At 43.0% G+C, this 25031-nt stretch overlaps 2 protein-coding genes across 2 annotated transcripts in view; both read right to left on the reverse strand.

The window, feature by feature from the left end:
* Positions 1-1463: 1463 nt before the first annotated feature.
* Positions 1464-3014, reverse strand: cunh11orf96 (chromosome unknown C11orf96 homolog). The gene has a single exon (XM_068724043.1). It carries the CDS (start codon positions 2626-2628, stop codon positions 2248-2250), a length of 381 nt encoding a protein of 126 aa, XP_068580144.1. The 5' UTR covers positions 2629-3014; the 3' UTR covers positions 1464-2247.
* Positions 3015-17600: 14586 nt separating this feature from the next.
* The window catches only part of alkbh3 (alkB homolog 3, alpha-ketoglutarate dependent dioxygenase), an 8594-nt gene continuing 1163 nt past the window's right edge, over positions 17601-25031 (reverse strand). The window contains exons 3-10 of the mRNA XM_068723707.1: positions 24921-25030; positions 24758-24792; positions 24620-24667; positions 24177-24280; positions 22170-22258; positions 21754-21963; positions 21466-21564; positions 17601-18914 (exon numbers count right to left, since the gene is read on the reverse strand). Of these exons, the coding sequence (XP_068579808.1) occupies positions 18789-18914; positions 21466-21564; positions 21754-21963; positions 22170-22258; positions 24177-24280; positions 24620-24667; positions 24758-24792; positions 24921-25030 (821 nt within the window). The 3' untranslated portion in view covers positions 17601-18788. The remainder of the gene's footprint in view (positions 18915-21465; positions 21565-21753; positions 21964-22169; positions 22259-24176; positions 24281-24619; positions 24668-24757; positions 24793-24920; position 25031) is intronic.

Here is a 25031-nt window from a genome sequence, read left to right on the forward strand (position 1 = left end):
TGACATTACTGAATGTGCGTCACCAGCCCAGCATGCATGCAGTAGAGGCAACCAAGTACCGTGTGTTTACATATGGGTCGGACGTCAGTTCACCTTAACAATAACAGTGGAGACGGACAGCCAGTAAGGGCCACACGCCACCTCCCACTGTCTCGTAACTCCCTCTTTTATGTACTCCTGATTGAGTCATATGCACTTCTGATGGGATGTTATGTCTTCACCCATAATGTCTCTGTCATACATCAACCAATAGGGTCCATATTGTTTTCTCAGATCCGTTGTCCTGGTGCTGAGACGTGTTGACCTTTGCAGGTCTTTATTGTTGATTACATGTCTTAGTCTCTGTCTGTTTCACTGTAGTTGTATTTACTCAGTGACGTGCGGTGAGGTTGGTGTCTGGTGAGGCACTGACACTAAGTCAGATTTACAAATATATGAACCCAATAGAGAAGCTTAAATCACCATTCAATTGGCAGCTTGCACATTGACTACTGGTTGTTTTTCATATCAGCATTCTTTACACACACATAGGTAAAGTACATGTTTGATTCCACCGGGAGCGTTTCAGAAGCGGAGCGCTCGCGAGCACCACCCGCGAACATCGTGAGATTCCGCGATAATCTGCGTAACAACCCCGGATGTATAAAGAGAACAACAAACACATAAAAGGTTACTTTACCTTTCAGACGTTGAATTGCTGTTGATTTGTTCATATTTCCTTGTTTTTTGAGACATGTTTAAGCTTAGATATAGAATCTTACATTTCTGTGGTCAAAGCAAAATCTAAGAAGAAGAAGAGAAGTGTAGAAGAAGAGCAACGACAGAACAAGCATGAACCCGACCCGTGGGCTCTCGCTCGCCCCCTTCAGTGAGGCAGAGGTACTGTTTGCCTCTCTGTGCTTTTTCACTGCGGTTTAATGTCAGATCAGCAACACTGAACATGTTCTACACAGACGTGAAATACATTACCTATTATATGTAAATAAAGGACATGTAATAAAAGTGTCTACAAATATTACAGTGGTGACAAACAATGAGAAAGCAAAAGACACGCGCTCAACCCAGTTAGTGAGGGATTCAGTCTGAGGTGAGGAACAGCTGGTCACTGCCTCACCTCACGTGTCTCCTCTGTTTGAACAGGACATGCGCTAATTCAGCAATTTTGATTATGAAAATGCTTGAAATGATTGGAATCATACAGAAATTACATTTATAGCACAGATCAGTAGAGAAATATTAATATGTATTTTATTTTAGCATTATTTGATTTTTACTTTTCATGATGCCTCCCCTGACCGCACGGCCCTGGATTTACTGTATTAAATCAGACTAACAGTGTCAATTCAGTTGATATTAAAAATCTCTGAATAACAAAGAACTCAATGACGACTTTTGTTCACTTCAGCAAATGCACTTCCTCAATATAAATCACAGAATGAATGGAAATAGAGAATGACTCAAAATACTTGAAAATATTTATTAAAGTACACATGGCAAACATTGTAATATATATGTATAAAGTAAAACAAATAATAAAGTATAAAGGTTATGATTTTGTTTCAAAGTCAAATTGACTTTAGAAGTCAGAAAGAGCAATAAAATATCACATCTACAACTCCACTTGGTTATGAACAAAGAATAAGAGAATAAATAAAGACATTTAGAAAGGCGTTTTGAAGAGATTTCCTTCACGGTGAAGCTGGGAAACAAGAGCTTGAACTCTCTTGACCAATACAACGGTACTCTACCGTACAGTGACGGCCAGCTCACTTCCGTATTTACAGTGTGTAATCAGTGTAAATCACAAGATGAATTTAACAGTCCTTTCTATGGCGACTGGTCAAGTAGAAAAATCTGATTTGAACCAAAACTTCCTATACAACTTTAAAATGGAAAAATAAAAACCAACTTTTGATCATTCAAGTTTTCCTCACAGACATGTACAGTAGAAAAGGAATACATTTGAAGAGTGTGCTCAACGCAGCGTCATCTGCTACTTTTTTTTCTTCCACTCATTGCATCTATACAGCAGTATAACCAGCCTGTGCATCTTGGAGCTATGTTGATATGTTAGTATTAAATGCAGACTTGCGTATGACAGCAGCAGCTTACACACACACACACACACACAGGCAGGCTGGCAGACAGGCCAGTTTGGTTCAGTTCAGTTGGCCTCCGTTTGAAAGCGGCGTCAAGGCGAAAGGGAGGAACACGGGTGCCAGGAGGTGAGCACGTCCCACACACCGCTCACTGGGTGGAGTCGGAGTCACTGGAGTCCAGGCTGGCCTGTGTAGGTGTGGGGGTGCAGCTGTGTTGGCCAGCCGGCGGGCAATGGAGGGTCTGCGTGCTCCGCCGCAGGTTCTCCAGGGACTGCAGGAAGGAACGGCGTGCCCTCTCCTCCTCCAGGGGCGAGGAACCCTCTTCCTCCACCTCTGCGATCTCAGCAAAGGTGACAGGCTGCGTTTTGAAGCGGGCCTCGCGAGGTCGGCGGGAGCGGCTCTTGCCCTTCGCTGGGCCCTTGGGGACGGGCAGCTGCTGGGGGAACTCCTCCATGGCCGAGGCCATAAGGTGGGCCGGCAGGACGTGGAAGCCGGAGGTCTCCATGACCATCTGACGCACAGCAGCCATTGGTAGAACAGAAGCCCAAATGGAAATTGAATCTGGTTTAAATCAAATGCAACACCAAGCGAGGACACTCAAAACGTAGTTGTTTCTTGCTCTTTCTGGTGCTCTGTCTCTATTTGAAGAGAAGTCTCTGTCTCAGTAGCCACAAACACAAGAGTTCGCCCAAAGCCAAACAAATGGACCCTCAAAAACCTCCAAGTCCAGGCACACTGAAGAGTACCAGTCTCAACGAAACAAGAGCCCTTGAGCTGCTCGGGTCAGCGTCTGTTCTTCACTCCTCGATGTGAGCGCTTCTGTTTCAACTGGTGCCTGACGTCTCTGTTCTCTCTGGCTGTTTCTCCTTTTGTGTGTGTGAATCTCAGTCCGCTGAAGTCAATGCCACTGACAGCTACAGCACTCTCTTTTATAGCAGCTCACTACCCACACACACTCTCTCTCTCTCTCTCTCTCTCTCTCTCTCTCCCCCTCTCTCTCTCTCTCTCTCTCTCTCTCTCTCTCTCTCTTCCTTCTCCCTGTTTGCCAGGTCCCTCCCTCTCCCCTCCTTCCCTCTCCGTCATGGTTCCGGCCTTCAGAGCAAGACAGCCAGCCAGTCACCCCACCAAAATAAACATATGAGGAGAGAATATGTGTGTGCCTGTGTCTGTGTGTGTGCGTGTGTGTGTGTGTGTCTGTGTGTGCACTTGGGTGAGGGGGCAGAGAGAATTAGAGACAGGAATGGAAACGTAAAATGGATGCAGAACAGAGGCACCACAGAAGAGAATGAGAAAAGTGTAATAACTACCTTTGTAAAGCTGAGTCAGTGACAGAGGTGTTTATTGAACTCTGTGGCAGCGTTGGTGTCTGCGGGTTGTGGTGTTTTTGTTTGCATTGCATTGTGAGAGATGTTCATTTTATTGTCCGACTTCTGTGTTGCCCTCCAGATTCAGGAACAGTTTGCCTGACGTTTGAGCATCTGAGCGAGAAACAACCACCAGGGAAATCTTTAGTAAGCATCACTTAAAGAGCCTAAAGCCTGATTTGTGCTCAAATCTTAAAGGCTTAAAAAGAAAAGAAGCAAAAATCCTGCGTTTCAATATGCAAACATGGTTTAGTTACCATTCTATGGAGCAGCATGTGTCTATTGTTTACAATGAATTTCCTTTTCTTGTATTTGTCAACCTTACTGACATACTGGAGCTGGAAACCAATATTTCTTTCCTTGAGCTATTATATTTCTAACATTTCACCAGACAATGTCTTTGTGAGGATCAAATAAGTTGGTTACTTGCCAAAGTCACTATGCTCTGTTCGGAGGGACTCAAATGAAATCTGTGGTTAAAGAAAGTGCACGGTGACTTTCCTCTGAATTTACTCAAATGTGCGTGTGGAGGGAAACATGATTTAAATGTAAACAGGACTGCGGAAAACAGGATGCTATTAACAGTCCTAGCGCTGGTACAACCACCTCGTATGCACAAGTGTGTAGCCACACGTGTGCTTCCACACACAGACCAACAATAAGATGAACATAGAACAGCAAGGAGACAAATCCACCTGGATTGTATATCTTCTGGACCGTGAGAAGAAACAGGAACACGCTGAGGAAACACAGACACGCAGAGAGAACGTGCAAGAAAAGGAACCAGCTCAGAAGCAGGACATTCTGGCTGAACACCGATTCATTATGACCACTTTAATGTTCTAGTAATGTTCTTGCAGCATTCCCATGAGACATTTGGCATCCGCCATCACATTCACGGACAAACCACCTTGGCTACAATGTTGTGGAAGTGTCTCAGTGTGTCAAATGAAGACTATGAATACATTGTGTCTACTTGCACTTTCATTTTTAGTATATCATCAATTGTTGAGAGCAAAAAAAAAAAAGACAAGTTACTTAATGAATGTCTGATCCTAATTTAAACATCAATCACCTGAAAATGATAACTGCTGACATACGATTAAAACCAGCTGATTTACTATAAAAGCAACATTTCAAAGGCTGGAGTCACAACATACATCGTTGGTTTCTTATATCTCTCAAATACATAATAATATAATACATATAAATCTTTGCAGATGAGACGAACAGACATTGGCACAGGATGCTCGGTCTTTAAAGTCAGTAGTCAAGGAGACGGATACACAAACACCAGAGCCTCATCAGCAGTCACAGCGTCACCCAAGTCAACGTCATCTTAACCGTAACTGTAATGACTAAATTTACAAGTGTCACCGCTGATGACGGCACATCGGGGGTTGGCGTGTGGATCCGTTGGGTCGGTTACACTCACACTGCAGCGCGACGGCGTCCCCGTGCAGATTTCTTCTCTCACACGTGACACAGGTCAGATGATCAGAGTGACCAAAAAAAAAAAAAAAAAATCACTTTGATATAAAATCACTTTCTGAGCCGTTCAACGCACTTGTGACTTTAATCTGAACGCTCCAGAAGAAAATAAGCTAACCTGTCAAAAGTCAAACAGACGTATCCTTCCAACGTGTGAAGACAACACCAGAGACAAGTGTCACAACAAAACACTCGTGGTGTCTCCGGTTGTGTGTTGCTTTGATTAATTCACGGTCAGTCGTCAGAGATGGTTTGTCGAGGGTCACGACTATCGCTGTCACATACTGTAATGTCATGGGCGAGGTTAGGGACTGACGCAGAGTGGGTGTGATAGGATCATGTGTTCACAACTTCCACAAACAAGTCAATAAATTATATTGTTACTTACTGTATAGGAGCCAATGATACGTTTCATTTCTGTCTACTTCTGCGACAATAATTGTCTGCGTGTATATGTGAGTTTTTGAACACGAGAAAACCTGCTAAAAATAGGAAATAGACTCCCTGGATGAATTTGCCTTTCTGTTTTTCTTTTCTGGTTTGTTATCTTTGACGTCACGGACACGATGGAAAATAGAGTTCTGCATAGATAACGTATTTTGTTTTTCCATTGGATTATTGCAGAAAATAAGCTGGTCTCAGGAATGAAAGCCAACTGTAACCTTTCACACCAAAGACAAAAGATGTAATTGGGTGTGAATGTAGTTTTTTGTCCAGTGGGAAAGAGGCTCGCTCTGCCTGATGATTGGGTTGTTTACTTACCGTCACGTTTTAGGATGTATTAAGCTACAGTGTGTTTTATGAGGTGGAGAGATGAAGCATAAATTAACTTTCTGAAGCAGTAAAATCCAGTCTGATAGCATTATAAACCTTTGAGCAACGCTTTGGTGTCTGATAAGGCTTCAAACTCATGGCTCTATTTCTCAGACTGGGCCTCATCGGCTCACCAGGACCTAAAACGACATATGCATTCATATCGGTAACAGACAGTGGTCACGTCTTCAAAACAACCTTGAACCGTGAACGTTGCCTTTGACGCTTGAAAGCAAAAGTTCAGCTCAGAAAACGAGGTCAATGTAGAAAACGGACAAAGTTTCACATTACATCAAATTCAAATTGAGGATGTAACCATCTGTATATCAGGGCAAAAAAAACGTTTTTCATGATGCATGTACGTACGTAGCTTTAGGTATGAACATTTTCATTGCACATGAAATAAAAGCAGGGTGATGGATAAGTCAGTGACATATCTATAAATCGCATCATAATCCATAATCACAGTGGGCACGGCAACATGTACACAAACGGCAGAAACTCAGGGCGCGAACCCTGAGTGTCACCCGTAGTTACTAATATTAACTTGTAGTATCGCCATCGGTGGCATGGACAGCATGCAACGTAAGTCCACTCGCGCTGAGGTGACAACTGTCTCGTATTTTAGGGGTCGGCCTCACAGGCTTTCCTTTACCGTGTTTGCATGGTTTTCAGGAGTGACATAATGGCCTAAAAACGGCTCCTCCGGTTTCGTCATGCATTCCTGCGATGACACCTCAGGAGGACGAGACGGACACCAAGTCATCCTGTTTCTTGTCTCATATGCGCACACACGCACACGCACACGCACACGCGCACGCGCACACACACACACACACACACACACACACATTCAGCGGGGTTGTAAGTGAACTTGCAAATATCTCCTCGCTCTATTCTGAGTAGATATAAGGTCAGCCATGATCATGCCAGCAGCTGCTAGTCAACTGACATCACATGACATTTGTGATTTCCCATATGTGTGTGTGTGTGTGTGTGTGTGTGTGAGATATGGTGCGTGACCATGCATACAAGTATGTGCATGCTTGATATTTCCATTTCATACAATCACCCATTTGATTTAGCGTTAAGTGTTTTGTAGCATGCTTGCCGGGAATTAGAAGTGTTCTGAGCAGGAACTGTGTGTGTGTGTGTGTGTGTGTGTGTGTGTGTGTGTGTGTGTGTGTGTGTGTGTGTGTGTGTGTCCTTGGGGAAGCCTTGTTTTCTTAAAGGAGCTTGCCAAGGCTGCATGTGTTGCACACGAGGACATCGTTTGGCAAAAACAATGTCCAGAAAAACTCAATCACGGCTTAAAAGTTAAAAGCTTCATTTAAAATGAGTGAATCCTAAAAAAACATCACAGTCCATGTTAGAATACCATCTCGTTTTCAACATCCATCCTCTCAAATTAAAGAAGTTATGCGTTGATTTTTTTCTTCTATCTATCGTTTGAAAATGATTCTGTTTGGCATTAGCTTGTGTTTGTGAGGAGATCCTGGTGCAAATCCCTGTGCGCATTAACCTGACCCGGCAGATGGTTTGTTATACCGAGCAACCTGAGAAGCCGTCATTGGAAGCTGTTTTGAAAAGGGCATTAAAAAAAAAAATACTTGGCAGGTGATTGGATGATGTCAATCAAACTCTTGCCAGTGGGAAGAAGAGCCTTCAGTGCCGTTCTTTGCTCTTCTTTCAATGAAGAAGCTCTCCAGTTCTGATACAACCGATGCTATTGCAGCGCCTTCGCTAACCTTTTTAGGATTGTTTGTTTAGTCACACGCACCTAAACCACGCCTACAGCTGCCAGTCGTTCCCCACAGGACGCTGATTGGTCGAGTCCGGACACAAACGCATTACTTGAAGCCTGAGGAGATGGAGTTCCATGTGATCTCGTGATATCGCGAAGATCCAACAAGGCGAGGTATTCATTGCTGCCTGTAACATTTCAATACAAGTCTGACATTTAGAATTCTTTCACATAGGGGCTTTGATAAGATTAAATCTAAACAGAATTCCTGTGTTTGCTCATAATATGAAAAGCTTCTTGAATGGACTTGTTTTTGGTGCTTCACACTTCTGAATGCTGGAGTTGATCAACGCATCACTACTGTCATCCTCCCTGGGTTGGAGCGTGAGGGGTGGCGGGACTTGAAAAAACAAATCATCCTCAGAAAGAACTAATGTGCTCATGAGAGGAATGATTCTTTAGTTTGCCGTGGCCTCTTTGTTTGTAGTCCACACAGTGTTTTGTAGGCTCAATCCCATCCTGTATCCTCTATTCAACAGCTGATGGCATTTCGGGGGGGAATACTTCCAGCAGAGAACATGGGCAGAGGCAGCTGAGAAATAATCCCCTCCAATCCTCCCCTTGATCACCTACAACACCCTTGTCCCACCCTAAACACACACACACACACACACACACACACACACACACACACACACACACACACACACACACACACACACACACACATCTATTAAAGATGGCTTGCAATAGATTGTCATATATGGATATGCCGGGCACTGGGGCACTTTATATAAAGATTTTTTCCATACAGTTCTTTGTTTTTGACGTTAAGATATTTTTTAGATATTATAACAAACAATAAAATGACTGCATGCAATATGAAAGAAGCTTCTTGCAGCGACGAACCGACGGAGAATTATTGCCCAACTCTACAGCTTTGTAGAGCTTTTTATCCTCTGTTAGCTGCACTAACCGTACTCGTGCAGTGCCTGTTTGCGCCGTGTTTGGTTGTAACATTAGAATATCCAGCATATACCAGCAAAAGTGAACTGCAATACAATGATATAATATGCGTAGAAATATTACAGTCCTGGTTACGAAACACGGTCGGAAACAAGGGCACCTGGAAAAGGAATCAGACGGTGTCGTTGTAATTAACAAGCGGGCTCGACTTTCACTAGGTTCCGCTTCATTGGTGTGTAAGTGGGAGTGTGTACAGTACGTTTGTACTGCAGGTTGAGTTACAGGGCTCAATGTGAGTGGATTACTTCAGGGGCTGACAGTATAACTGACACGGAAGACACACCGGTAGAGATGCACGTCCATGATAAGGGTTTGGCAATGCAGTTCGTCTCAATATAGAGTCGATTTTAATGAATTGAACCACAGAAATGCAGTTGCTGAAGTAAGCAAGTTACGTGACGGACGTCAACACTGACTTCTCGTTTCACGCGGGGAACGAACAGATCGCTGTTTGTCGAAACCCATCCACCTCCTCGCCAGCCAGCCTAAAAAAACAGCCATAAAAACGCGGTGACATGTCTTTACGCTGCAGTATTTTTTTTGTAGAAATCGCTACGAATGCTAGATGAGACCAGCCTGTGGATTGACACAAACTTTTGTGCAGACATTTATGATCCCTCCCCTAGAAAACTCCTAAATACTTACACGTAAATACACGTTTGGCTCATGTTTATTATCTTTTTGAAGGATTGACATACAACTTAGTTCATGGTTCCCAGAGAATGAGCCAGATCTCAACATATACTGGATTGGATTGGCACAAAATGATGGAGTAGGTAACTTGGGTATTTTTTGGGGTATAGTATATATATATATATATATATATATATATATATATATATATATATATATATATATATAGTATATATACACTGTGGTGGCCTTTGGCAATACAACGCTTATCTGCACGTGTGCAATCAAACTCCAACACGACTCACTGTGCTGAGTGCCCTTTTAACACACACACTTCTAATTAGGGCACACAATTATATACAGTTGGAGACAACAACACTTTGCCACAGTTACACACATGAAAACACACTAAGCCTATCAGAGTCTTATTCACACCCATTCAACTGGCAACGTAATGTTAATTTAGCCTTACAATAAGGGTCAAAGGTGTCCCTATAGACAGATGGTTATTAGAAATGTACAGACATGTACTCCTTAAAAGGATCACATTTAATATATAAAATATATATAAATACATAATAATGCACAGTATTTACTATGTGTTGCCTGTTCTAGGTGAGACCACACAAACTTAAGCCAAAGACCAGTGTGAAAAAAATCTGAAAACAGAATGTTTATATTGACAAAAAAATACAAAAATAATTACTTTTACAGAGAGAGAGAGACAGAGAGAGAGAAAGAGAGAGAGAGAGAGAGAGAGAGAGAGAGACAGAGAGAGAGAGAGAGAGCGAGAGCAGAGAGAGAGAGAGAGAGAGAGAGAGAGAGAGACAGAAACAAAGACAGAGAGAGCAGAGAGAGACAAATAGAGACAGAGAGATGGAGAGAGAGACAGAGAGAGACAGAGACAAAGACACACAGAGAGAGAGACAAAAACAAAGACACAGAGAGAGAGAGAGAGAGAGAGAGACAAATAGAGACAGAGAGAGACGGCGAGATTGAGACAGAGAGAGACAGAGAGAGAGAGAGAGAGAGAGAGAGAGACAAATAGAGACAAAGAGAGAGAGAGAGAGAGAGAGAGAGAGAGAGCAGAGAGAGAGCAGAGACAAAGAGAGAGAGAGAGAGAGAGAGAGAGAGAGAGAAAAAAAAGAGAGAGAGAGAGAGAGAGAGACAAATAGAGACAAAGAGAGAGAGAGAGAGAGCAGAGAGAGAGCAGAGACAAAGAGAGAGAGAGAGAGAGAGAGAGAGAGAGAAAAAAAAGAGAGAGAGAGAGAGAGAGAGAGAGAGAGAGAGAGACAGAAACAGAAACAAAGACACAGAGAGAGAGAGACAAATAGAGACAGAGAGAGATGGCGAGAGAGAGAGAGAGAGACAGAGAGAAAAATAAAGACAGAGAGAGAGAGAGAGAGAGAGAGAGAGAGAGAGAGAAAAAGAGAGAGAGAGAATATAAAGGCAAATCCATTATCCAGGTCCACGGGGTGAAGAGGTGAGGTACACGCCACAGGCCACATTCCCGAACGGGCAAACCACCCTGTACCCACCGCGATAGGACGCCCCTGTTACCATAGCGAACTAAATGTCAGGGGACAGCGGAGAGGAGGGGAACCAAAGTTGGTGAGTAACACAACAGCTCAGGTACTGTATGTCTCCTCTCCCGCTTCCAGAACTATCAGTGAGCACAATTACAACAATGTACGACAATCACACACTAGCTATGAAGTTTTTTAATATTCTGCTAGTTTACAGGCAAATCTAATGCTTTTGTTTGTAACATTACAACAAAAGTAAACAGTAGTTTACATTTACGCAGCTATGTTCAGTACAGTATATTAATGATAACAGTGCCTGCAGCAACGTTAGTGTAAATCAATAAACACGTCATCCTCTGGGGGGGGGGGGGGTTGGCCTGGTCCCCCTACCCTCCCTCTCTTGGGACTGAGTCAGTAAGACACCACAGGGACAACATGGTTATTTATAGACTGAGACTTGGAGACTGGGAAGGATTCCCATGCAGCAACACTGAGCCTGTTTATGCTGCAAAAACCATGAGCATACACGGATGAATGACGTTTTCAGGGCCACAGATAGAGAACACTATTTTTGTTCTATTGCTGTTTGTTTACACTTCTAATTTGGGAAGAATCTATAGATGCATCTGAGATCATGTTTACTACATTTAAGTCGATGCATAAGACTGTAAAACTAGGGTCGGTAATGAAAACATTGTCTGTTGTGGTTGTTTGAAATGTTTGAAATGCTCTGACGAATAAATACAAATGGCAGGATTGTAATAACCCTGCCTGCCTGTCTTTAGAGTGATACTTTTGGGGGCGTGGCTTAAGGAGGGAGGCCTGAAGGGTCTGTCAGTGTTGCAGACTTGTTGACTTTCACACTAGATTTAAAGACTTTTGGACCTAGTGATTTGCGGTTTGTTTGAACTTGGGGTTGCACCCTTCATCTTATTCCTCTTACAACACAGACAGGGCACTATACCATCCCGATCACAGTCCAGGTCAAAACAGCTTTGTCGGGAGCAACACGTTTCCATCCACCACTGCAAAAACCAGCAGCTGTACCTCCGTCTTTGCCAGGTCGTCCAACAAAAAACTATTTGTCTTGTTCACAAGTGTGAAGCCAGTTAGAGTTCTTGTCCTTGTCCCTGCAGTATGGGTGCCTATAACTGTTCACAGGAGAAACATGTGTCTTAAATAAATGATTATGAGTCTGCATGTCTTCATAAGGCGGATTTATTTCCAGTGTTACTGTGGCCAATGATCCGTTGATAGGAAGCTACTGTTAATGGACCCACTGCTGTGACCTTCTGGTCACAGGATTGTCTCTTGAAATACTCTCACTGTGTAGCACTATTAAAAATGTGTTCCCTCTGAATCGGCTTGTGAAGTGTGACCACATTGGCGGTGCATTGAAATCAGCCGTTATGTCCTCAAGATGCCACTAATGACGTGGCTGTTAACAGGTGAGCGATGCCAGGCGCTATAACTCACACAGGAAAGACGTGACTTCACAGGGCAGCAGGCATATATATATATATATATATATATATATATATATATATATATATATATCTATAAGAGAGAGAGAGAGAGAGAGAGAGACAGAGAGAGATGGAGAGAGAGAGAGAGAGAGAGACAGAGAGAGACAGAGAGAGACGGAGAGAGACGGAGAGAGAGAGACAGAGAGAGACGGAGAGAGACAGAGAGAGAGACAGAGAGAGACGGAGAGAGACAGAGAGAGAGACAGAGAGAGACAGAGAGAGACGGAGAGAGACGGAAAGAGAGAGACAGAGAGAGACGGAGAGAGACAGAGAGAGACAGAGAGAGACGGAGAGAGACGGAGAGAGAGAGAGACATTAGACCGACTGAGGACATGTTTTCCATTAAATCCAAAATGAGAACAAGGCATTTAAATGAAAATATGAGAGATTGACACATGAAATAATACTGCTTTCAACCAAAAAGAGGAAAGGAAAGCTTTTACTTAATATATAAGTAATCATCTTTACATTCAAAGAATGCATCATACACTTAAGTGCTACAAAAACATGCTTTAATGTTGGTTATATAAAAGGCAAATCTTATTTTTGTGCGACGGTCCATTAAAACAGGTTTATTTCCAACTTGTACAAAAGGAACAGATACGTATTGTGATGGAGGAGTGAAGGATGGAAGAGAGGAGGGAGATGTGACTGTGACTCCCTGTAAGTCCTAGAACAAGCAACTGAAGTATCAGGGAAAGAATGTGATGCAAGTCCAGCGGCCGATTCGCAAGTTTACGCATTCAGGGACACGGAAATCTATTTATCTCTCTCAGAGGTCGACCGGAGAGAGAGAGAGAGAGAGAGAGAGAGAGAGAGAGAGAGAGAGAGAGAGAGAGAGAGGCAGCAGCAACAACATGACCCCGATCAACATGACCCTGACCAACAAGACAACTTGACCAAGCAGGATACAAGAGAGTGGAAAAGGTGAAGACAGAGAGATGGAGAGGTGAAGATGAAGAGGATAATAGGTGAAGCGAGGGGAAGGAGAGGAGGGGGAGGAGGAGGAGGAGGCACAATAAAGGAGAGAGAACTAAAGTCATGAAGTGGGAGGGGGGGGAGTGGGGGGGAGGGGAGGGGAGGGGGGAGGGTGAAGTGAATCGGTCAACTTGTTCCCAGAACAGCTTCCCAGCAAATCACAGCATGACTTCAGACTCCACTTACGACTATATTAAACACACACACACACACACACACACACACACACACACACACACACACACACACGGGGTTGTAAAACCAAATACAAGTGTATATTCTTCGTGTATAGTTGGGTGTGTACATTTTGACATATGCATACAGACTAAAAATGAAATATCTCACTGACTCTCTACCCTCCATGGAAGACGCAGGTCAGTTTAGGTTTCCCAGAATGCCGCAGTATACTGACACAGTCTGTTAGTGAGCTGCAAACATTTGACCTGCACACAATGACAATCTGCCATGTAACTTGTTATTGGTTGTTATTGGTATTTTAATTATAAACCAAAGTATTAGACAAATACACATTTTGACCTAGTGAAGAGATTGCAAATAATAATCCCGAGGGGGTAAAAAATGTCATGGCAAAAAAAATAAAAAATAATATTGAACCTCATGGTTGTGCGAGAGGAAATCTATTCTGGGAATCAGGGATGTCTGTTTTTTTCACTGGTACAAAATGAAACTGATATTTTACAATGTTCCAGTTCAACAGTTCAGAGGCTGTTTAATCAATATATTCAACCACTGGTGGACTCAGTAAAACGGCCCTCTTAGATGCCCCTATGGTAGAGAACACACGATGCAGTGTCCTTTGTGGCGCCCTTCCAGTGAGTAAACCTGATGCAGTGTCATATAGGCTGCCCTACATGCTAGAATACTTTCTCTGGTGCCCCCACCGCATGTGCCAATTATATGTTTTTTTGCTCCTCGCCCCTCAGACAGCCTGCGTCCGCCACTCAACATATTGTGCCATATTCAAATATGGGCTTAACATGTTCAAACAGCTGGCACATGAATCAAGAATCAAGATGCAAGTCAGTTTGTTGCGGTTATATATCCCCCACTGGACTAATTTCGCCATCCTTGCTGGATCAGAACCTTCATAATGCCGGGCAACCTATCTAAAGCCCTGTAAGCAAACACGGTCCGATAGTTTACATTTCGCTGTCTGCTAATGTGAGACCACAGAGGCCGGAGATCAGGTGTTCTACAGTAAACAGCACGGACAGGAAGCGTCGCTGGACTGAGGCCTAATGAGGTGTGATTCCAGTGGCTCCAGAGGGAGCTAAAATGGGACTTAGCGGCAACTGGGATTCTGATGTGGACCCAAATGTTTTCAGCTCAGCGCAACAGGTGTCGTGATCCGGGACATGCAAACAGTGGCTAACCCGGGAATGCCGGGCAGCTTGTTGGTTAGCTACCGTGTCACATGCCCAAGTTCTGTTCCAGGCAGAGCGGGAAAACGTCAACAACAGAAAGACGGTGCTGGGAAAGTGCTGCAGACACAGGAAGACAATGTCTAATTCTGGCCGCATACATACAGAAATGTTATTTTCTCTGTTACTTAAGTCTAGCTAAATCTGTGTGAGCAATTTTCCACCAAGGCTTCCTGCAGCTTTAATACATAATTCACCTGGAAATGTAAAATCCGGTTCACTTCAGTGCAGCGGAACAAGCGGCCGTGAACAGTAATGTAGGATTATTAGAGACTTTTCAACAGCAGCTGCCGTCTTCATGAGACCTGAGAGACTGAGCCGCAACGTTGGAGACCGCAAAACTAAAACAGTAAGCTTGAAGACGTTAACGAGTGACACAGTTCGCACTAGACATAGTATTTGATTTTGTGTTCTTTGTTATAAATATATAATATAAAAATATGTATTAAAAAGATTATATCAAAATATTGATTAGGGTAGCTTTAAAGATATTTGATATAAATTACACAGCACAGTAAAAAGTATTAAATCCCTGTGAATCGTTGAGGAACAGTGAAGGCTACAGCTGTACAGTTGACAATTTAACAATCTTCTTTTCTTCCCATTTTGACTATAATTACTCAAATTGAATCCCAACAATCGGAGCAACCTGTAATCAGTGAGCCGGTGCATGATTTGCTACAAGACATCTGGTAAACACAAACACACTAAGCCCCGACGTCTTGAAGAGACGACGCTGTTCCGAAACTAAATTCAAATGTTCAGCCCAAGACCCGTTTCACGTTCAGCGCCGTGTCGTTCTCCTCTGGTACAAAACGTCCCAATCTTTGCCTCTCTGGTTCCTCCCCGAGGAGCCAGAGAACGTCGGGCACAGCACGGCACATTTCTCACCTCCACTGGGCCGACAAAAAGGCCTCGGAGCTATGACACAACCTGCTGCACTCACTGTGGGTCCTCCACATTAACTCACCCCCTAATGATAATAATACACTTTATATACACAGAACAGGGCTTTTAGGAAGTGGGCAAACACATGCACACAGGGTCCTGCAGGGAGAAATGGAGTCTGCTGACCCTGTTGCACAGTACGGGTCCTCAAATCCTCTGTTATATACACACAGAAATACATCCTGCGGACCACTTTTCTGTCTTGTGATAGCGAAGCTGTTTGCTCAGCGCTACCGGAGGAGAGTGAGGCTTGAAGAAAACCGTCGGCGGGTTTGTTATTCTTATTGTCAGGCAGTCTGGGGAGAGATTGCGGCTGGCATGTGAGACTGAGACACATCGGCGGACCAAAGAAAGGCAAGAGTCGGATGGGGAAGCCGAAAAAAAGAAGTTGCCAGGGTTACGGTGACTGCTGCACAGTTTGTTTGAAAGGAAAATTGAGGCTGCAGTTTACAGAGGGTGTTTAGTTTGAACGGTTCACGGTGGCCTTAACATTCAGAGGAAGCACTGATTGAGCCGTCACTTTGCTATACTATCAACTGACCCTGGACACAGTGTTCTTTGCAACTGCAATTATTGGCCTTTTTTTAAAGTATTTGGGGGCAAATATACATCCTCCCCACCTACTCATTTCACATCCGTTATTCTGCCACTCTCCGTCGCCTCTGCATCCGCTGAAGCCTCGCTGAGCTAACCCAGCAGATCAGACATAGGCAGCTCATAACCACCGTTCCGGCCTTCAGTGAGGGTGGAGGCTGAAGCCGCCCTCACTGCTTTCAAGTAGCAGTTGAAAAAAAGAAGATGCTGCGGCTTATGTAAGATGGTGCAGACATTACGGTGAGAGTTAGCATGCAACTATGGTTGCGGAGGAGTGACGTAGCGGTAGCGACCTGTCAATCACAAGGTAGCCCCGCCCTAAAGTATACTCCACTTCATGGTCTGTTTGACTCTAAATGGACCATGATTTACTAAATGAACATCACGCTGTATTGAAGAAGACTTCAAACTAGCGATTGAGACCATAAACTCATGTTTACAATGTTTACTGAGAGTAATATATTGTAAAAAAGTAAGAAGTATAGTCTATTTCTCATAGACTTTTGTACAATCAGACAGAGTCGCCCCCTGATGGCCATTAGAAAGAATGCAAGTTTAAGGCTCTTCCACATTCTTTTCAGAACCAGAGGTTGCTGCCTGGTGTAAACAAATAAAAAGGGGTAGTAATCAAATTAAATCTACATACACACAGTCATTTTGTCAGTATATTGGGTCATTTTTAAACTGTTATTTTCTGTAACTATCCAAGTAGAGTGATAGCTCTATACTCCATACAACACATTCGTTTTTTAACATAAGGGTGACACTCTGCCGACTCTTTTTTTTTTTTTTTTAGCAAGACTTGGCCAATCACTAACAAAAAAAGAAACCTAGGTTGCCTTGTCTGTATGCGAGTCTATTGCCCTTCATTGTTTATACCATTTCCAAAAAGTACAGAAGATAAGTGGAACAGAGCTCTTCACTGTTCATCCAACATGGAGGTAAAAACCCTCACGCAGCCCTAAAGGTGAGAGGCAGCACTTTAACATTTCATTTAGTGCTGGAGAGATCCAACATGAAAACACAGAACGGTCCTATGCCTTCTGACGACACTATAGCACAAGATTCTAAAATCACGAGAAACAAAAAATGTTCTTTATTAAACAACCGTATCGCATCTTCTGGGTATAGTTACAACAACGGTTGCATAATCTCTCTCGTCTCAGAGATCCGGGCGGGAACCTTCCACTGTCTCCTGTATTTTGCCAACATGACGACAGGTTGCAGAACAGTTTAATGACAAACTTCCCACACAACGTGGTATTTTGTGTGCACTTGCCTGTCCCATACACAATGCTAGTGCTGCTACAAAATTCAGGGTTTGAATTCCATTTCATGTATCAAAATAAGGTGTTTTATGCTTAATTGATAAACATCTGTTTTTTTTTTTGGAAAATAGGACACAATGGAAGTAGATTCAGAGATGTATTTGTTTATTTCAGAACAACGGCAATCAAGAACCCATAATGCATCTCTTTAGTGTGACAAAATAAACAGAATGCAACATGAACCGTGGACTTTCCTCAATTCATGCAATTCTAGAATCATGGAATAGGAGGCAAAGTTTAGCTCTGGTGATCTGCCAAAATGTCAGTAAGTATGGACGTCCTGCCTGATGCACTAATGTCATGTTTGGACAGAATCAACACCATGCAGGGATGTAGATGCAGAAACCAAAAAGACAAAACCTTAAATAAACAGGAATCTCAAAATCGTGAATTTTCAAATACACACTTTACATTTGAATTGTGTCTGTGACTTTGCCAAGAGCATCGTTTAGCAGTTCAATATCTTGAGTTTATCAAGGTTATTTTGAACTAAAACGGGTATGCAACTATATGACTCGTTTTGTTAACAGAACAGTTAAACTGTGCGTATGATACCACAAAAACACTTGTGTGAGCACACTTTAGATGAACTTTAACGATTCTGGTTCATGATATATTAGAGGGTTTAAAAAAAAAAAAAAAAAGCTGAATAACCTCTTTGAGAGACTGATCAGACAAATCTTCAACAACAGGATGACTAACTAATCACAGTCCTGATGGAGATGTAATTGGCCTGTAATTGGCCACTTTGCTCGTTCCTCCCCATTTCTAAAGCAGATGTGTTTTCGCCAACAAAAAAAAAAAAAAAAAAAAAAAAGCTCCCCAAGGTAAACAAGGTGTGTCGACAGTGACTTTTCCAAGCAGTCAATGAGACACAAAGACACTTTTCATGACATCTCTTTTGAGTCAAAAATGAAAGATTTTCATAAGAATGAAAGGTACCAAAGCAACTGTCTGTGCTGGAAAAAATAAATAAAGTCACAGTAACATGCAGAGCTGATATTTTAACTTAGCCTTCAAACAATTCTTCCGCTACGCTTCTCTGAAAACCCCGATATCCGATCGTCACCACTGGTCACAACTGCAGAGTCATTACGGCTCACAGGTGACGCGTTTACAAGACTCGTTTCAAACTGCCCGACCGAGAAGGACGACGGCGTTCAAGACGCTACCAACATCTTTTCGTCAACCACCAGATCTGACGTTGTGTGGATCGGTGAATGCAGAGCCACTAGACGCAGTAAGTAAGTAAGTGCCCGTCTCTAGGTGGGGAGTTTTACGGTTGCTTGGATGTGAATCGCAGCTTGGTACCCGGCCTGTGGCCCTCCGGCTCTGGGTACATAGTTCTGAAGGTCAGGTTGATGCGCGGGCCTCGGTCATGGTACTCTTTAGACACTTGATGCTGGTGGAGACGGAGACACAGATAACAAAAAGAGGCATTTTACTTGTTGGTCTTTTAATCCAGAAAAAGGTATATGAAGTAAGGAGTTAGTGGCTTTGGACTGTGGTTCTCAAACTTTGTTTTTCTCAATGATGTGTCCTCTTTGAAATGTCTGTCTGTCCAGCACTAACACAGCGCGGCGTCATCGGCGTCTGATTTACAACACAACAATGTTGTAACTCCGATTGTCTCGCTCAACATAGACAACAGGCAACGGCCAATCAGAGGCAGAGTAGGGCGGGTCATGACTTCGCCACACGAACGTGACCGTGGTCGCGTTTGTCGTGGCAGTTGGCTGTTAACAATCCCAATGGAAATAGGAATACTGAACCCAAAATGTGGTTTATCACACTTATATTTCTATTTTTCATTGAACATATTATAGTATAATTGTTAAAGGAATCATGCGTGACTTAAATCTTTTTTGTTTTTAATCTCATAAAGCCCCTGCAGAGCTCCAAAGTGTTTGAGAAACACTGGCTGAGAGACTCTGAGAGACTCTGAGAGACTGTTCTCCCGTGGGGATTCGGCTATTAATGGACACACTGGCTGCTTTGGGGAATCTCAGCGTATTTTTGTTTTTGCAGCTGACCTCTGCTCTCCGTACACAGGGCAACTCAACAAACACCATGTTCTTACCATTTGACATGCGGGGTAAAAGGCAAACTTAGTCCCTTTTCCAAAAACAGCACATTTTCTGTAATAGCACAGACAAAAAGGTCAACTTTATATATTTTCGGACTGTTTGCGTAAGAGAATAATTTCCAACACACACACACACACACACACACACACACACACACACACACACACACACACACACACACACACACACACACACACACACACACACACACACTTCCCTAGCCTCTCACCCTAAACTAAATGAATTCTAACCTGAACCTTAAAACCAAGCCTGAACCCTCAAACAGGCCTTTGATGGTCTGTCCCTAAAGTGAGGAGCCTCACTCTGAAGGTCTCAAACTCAAAATAAGAGTCCTGGAACAGGCAGAAATAACCCTGTATCCTTTTTTTTTCTTTTTTTTTTCAAACAAATGAAGTACTTTAGCGGGATCGACAGGTTTAGGTAAATATTTAGCACTCGCTTCCAAACCTCTCCAGCGGAGCCAGGAGGTTTTATTAGGCAGACCGGGACTGAGGTGACAGCGGAAGAATGAGTGGATGGTGTGATCTTCTTTCTCTGGCAAGATCTTTAAAGGAGAGATGAAACCTTTGTTGAGATACTCAGGGAGGTGTCGCCATAAAACACCTGTGACCTTCTCCCTTTCTTTCCTTTAATCTCTCTCTCTCTCTCTCTCTCTCTCCTTTTCTCACAGTATACTGTAGCTCTCAAAGATGAAATAACATTTCAAATAACATCCAATTTGACTTCCCATGTGGAACATAAAGTGCTCACAGTGTTTCTGTCCTCTCCCGCACATCTGGTTTGTTCTCCATCCTTAATTATACTTTTTGTTCATATACTGTACAAACAAAGCTTTAAAACTAAATATTATGACCAGAAGTTGAGCTTTCTTTATCTACAACTAAATTCAAACTATTACATTCGTACATATTGTCACAGTCCCAGAGAGCAGCTTCACACTCACACTCCCTGTTACTCACACAAAGATGTTTCCTCCTCTCTCTCTCTCTCTCTCTCTCTCTCTCTCACACTCACACTCACACTCACACACACACACACACACACACACACACACACACACAAACCCGGCCGCTGTCCCCGACTGTGAAACAAATGACTCGTTATTCTGGAGCTCCGCGATTATCTGAGGGCCACTCCACATCCATCCATGCTTTCTGCCTTGAACACAGGTCAATCCCGTCACGTGCGTTGAGTCGGAGGCATTCAAACACACACACACACACACACACACACACACACACACACACACACACACACACACACACACAGATAAAGGTTCTCCGTGCTTGACTATTTACTGTAAATGTCCACGGCTTAATGAGGCAATGGATCCATTCATGTCAAAGCTTAGAGTCATTTCCGTACTGATTATACAAGGCAGGTAGCAGAGAGTACAGGATTAGGTCATTGTGTGTCATAATGTTCGATACAATCGCCGCTACAGTGCAGTTCTAGTAATATTACCAAACGTTTACATTTCTGTTTTACTATTATTAATACTATCATGAAGAGAATCTGAGAAAAGCTTTTAAATAGTTATCTAAGCATGTGGTGGAAGGTGAGAGAAACGTGATGAACAGGACGACATGTGAGCTTTGTTTGCTGTAAACAGAAGAAGTCATAACTGCAACATGAAACACGAGGAACAAGACACTCAGTGATGCTCCAGTTCTTTGATTGACGGGTAAACCAAAAAAAAAAAAAAAAAAAAATGCAACAACAACACTTTTAAAGCAGTCTTTAAATGTCTGCCTGACGCTGTGGCCGGTGTGTTTTTTTTTTCTTTTTTTCCTGAGTGGCCATTTTGCCTGAATGGGCCTCTTGCATTTGATTGGTGGAGCTCACCTGCCAATCGTCTTGTGTGGCTCCGTCCATCACCAACAGTGTCCCGTGACTGAGAGGAACCCGAATCTGCTCCACATAAGTGTAGTCACCATTCTCGTCCTAAAAGAGACACACACACACACACACACACACACACACACACACACACACACACACACACACACACACACACACACACACACACACACACACACACACACACACACACACACACACACACACACATTGACTCAAGTGTTTCCCAACGTAAGAACGGACACCAGCTTCCAGGCTCCACCATCATCTCACCGGTGGAGGCCGCTTGCGGAGGCCGAACACTCTGGTGTCGCCCAGACTGATGGAGGCGATGGTGGGCTTGTCGCCCAAGGTGGCCTCATCGTCGCTGTGCCAGCCGATGCTGTCGTGGCCGTCCCGATACAGGTTGCACAGCAGGGAGTTGAAGCTGCATCCGCTCGCCTGCTCCACTGTCTGGCGGAGGGTCGACAGCAATGGATGCCACTACGAGGGGAAAGAGAGTTCAGCGGTTATTTAAGAAAGGAATATTGAAACTAAATGTAAATAAAACAAATTTTGTAAAAGTGGGCGAAAACAAAATATTATATGAAAAAGATAGAATAAAAAAACTGTGAAAAATCTAAAAATAAATACGTGGAAACTAATAAAAAAATAAAGTACATGTGTGGAAAACAATGAGTTTATCTAACCTGTGCGTTGGCATCCATGGTGGAGCGAGCGTACGTGTAGGGCAGCTCTCCAAACCAGCAGGTCAGCCTGGGCTCCTCGTACGCCTCACCTGGACCAACACAAGAACCCGGTGAGACCACGCTCAGGATCTCTGTGACCCGGTCTACTGTAACTGCATATAGTTCTCAAACTATAATCCCGTAATCCCCTCATTTACAGTCGGAGCATCTTAAGTAATCTTAAGGTGCAATATAAAACCATATAGGAAACCACAATAAATATACCAAACAACAACTTCAATATCAAATATAAACATAGGATAACATGCTATAAACATTAGACAGTGTGACAATTTGCTTTGTCATTTTTTTAATTATTATTATCATTTTAAATGCAATGAGGTAGAGAGACAACTCCAACTTCAAAGGAGGATGAAGCAGTCTGTTTTCATTCCTCTTTTTCTGGATGACAACTATAAGTAAGGCAGAAATCTCTTGCTCTTCACATAATCCTTTCTAGTGTTAACACACACACACACACACACACACACACACACACACACACACACACACACACACACACACACACGTGTGTAATGATCATCTGCACCAGAATCTATTTCCAGCACAGGGAAAAAAGTATCCAATTTCTCTCCGTTTGTCGTCCTTTGTTGGTAATTGTGTATCGCTCTTTCTCTGGGAACAACAAGATCTCTTCCAAGAACCAATGGTGCCCTCTGGGACGAGAACACGGTGAAACCGAAGCAAAGTGCTGGAGCAGCCATCGCATTTTACAACGCTGAATTACCCAGGGCCTCTGGAGCTAATGCTTCTAAACATGTGCGGTCAACTTTCAAAAAGCCTTGCTCTTTCCGCGAAAAGATGTTATCAGGGGGGAAAAGATGAAGAAAACCTTAACTCATAAACAGGACATCAACTCAGCGCCGTGAGCAACGGTCGGAAAAACTGAGTCAAGAGGGTTTTTAAAACAAGAGAGGATAAATGAGAGAAGAGGGGTCAACATCCTGTTTCCACTACTTCACGTGGACTTTGTTCACCGAGTCTCAGGCGTGATGGATGGAGCTCACACAACTCTACGATCCGTGTTTGGAAATCATCTCGGTCGGCTTGTTTGTCTGCTGCGGAGCTATCGCAGAGCAACACACAAGATGGACGAGAGCCAGCTGAGAGAAAAGGCCGATTCTGAGGCAACGCCTGCATATAGTCCGTCTGCACACAATGAGAGTTATTCTTTCCTTTAAGAGGAAAATGACGACTGTTTTGCAAAGTGAAGCCTTTGCACAACTTCTGCACGTGCAAAGAGAGAGAAGGGGGCGGTTCTTCTCCAGATATACTGAGCTAACTGTTAAGTACTCTTTTTAATGGTATACAAAAAGTAAGTAAAAGTAAAGTAGAAAGTTGCTTCAACTTGATTTTTAAAACATACAAAACAACACATATAAATATTAAGTATATGGGAAAAACAGTATGTACAAACAAGACGTCTATATACATATATATGTATATATATATATATATATATATATATATATATATATAAAAATGATAAAAGTAAAAGCAGTCAGCTTCACTGAGGTGCGCTCTGGAAATGAAATGTTTCTTTATGGTCAAAGAGGAGCTGCCATATATAAAAAAAATAAATTGTTGCAGATCCACGTAGTGTGTGTACTGTGTTGAAAGTTGAATTGTGTGTGTATTGCACCAAACAATGTCCTATCACTATAAAAACACAGAAGCAGTCTGAAAAAAAGTCTAATAATATGCTTTTGTTAAAATAACAAATTTAGAGGATTATTCAGCCTTTTATAGACTTTCCTTTTATTTAAATATATATATATATATATATATATAAAAATGTCTTAAACATGATGAAAATAAAAAGTTCACTGCTGCACTGTAATGAAACCAGAAGACACATTGGGGGAACCCTGGTCACCCTCCAGCTTACATGATGGGCTCACATTTCGCCCGTGTCACACTGCTCCTCACTGAGGCCCCGGTACCCACCCTGTCTGTAGTTGGTCTTCTGGGACCAGGGAAGCTCTGCTAACAGCTTACTGAACATCCAGTCAGCCTCTTCTGGGGGGAGAAACCCAGGCAGCAGCCGCAGTCTGGACCGACGGAAGGACAAAACACTCTGCATGAATGAAATGAAATGAAAGAAGCATTCTGCTTGTCCATTGTTGTATGTACAGCACGTGTCCCTGCATATTCAGCGTCTGTTAGAGAACATGGCTCACTACCACGTGTCCTAGTGGGTACCATGAGTGAGACAGGAGACATGTCACTGAGCGCTATACACACTGTTGCTTGAGGGATGACTGCCATCTACTGGACGTAAAATGCACTCACAGGTTTGTTATCGTGATTTAACACACTGGTTTTGGTCACTGTTTGTTCTCCTCTTTTCACAACTGATTTTTCAATATAAAAAGTGAATTTTCCCTCACCTGGACACTCCTGATGGTCCACGGCTGATCTCGTGAATACCTGCCTGCCTGTCCAGAACAAAACAATGTACATTAGCCAACATTTTCATAAGACAAGAGACAGAAACATATTTGAAAGAGATTAAACGTGTAACTTACTCCATCACCTTCACTGGTGGAACATCTCTAACTTGCTGCGATGAAGAAAAGACAGGAAAGAGAAAGAGTAAGCACTTTCTTAAAACATAAAACATTCTAAAAAGGTTGCAAAAAGCTCCAACTATCCAAACATCCAACAGTGACTTCTATGTTCACCGTCTACCTTGGTGGGCTGATGAAACTCAAACGTCTTGGGTGTTTTCTGTGGCCCACATCCCCAAGAACCAGGGTCTGGGTTGACATGTTTGGGTTGTTGGTTGTTTGAGACTGCACC

This window comes from Cebidichthys violaceus, unplaced genomic scaffold, assembly GCF_023349555.1.
Source record: "Cebidichthys violaceus isolate CVI_PGR_0920_01 unplaced genomic scaffold, fCebVio1.0.p SCAF_3, whole genome shotgun sequence".
Lineage (NCBI taxonomy): Eukaryota > Metazoa > Chordata > Actinopteri > Perciformes > Stichaeidae > Cebidichthys > Cebidichthys violaceus.

What these genes read in the sequence shown, in the direction of transcription:
- cunh11orf96 (XM_068724043.1), bottom strand. Translation starts at nt 2,628, where the DNA reads ATGGCTGCTGTGCGTCAGATGGTCATGGAGACCTCCGGCTTCCACGTC.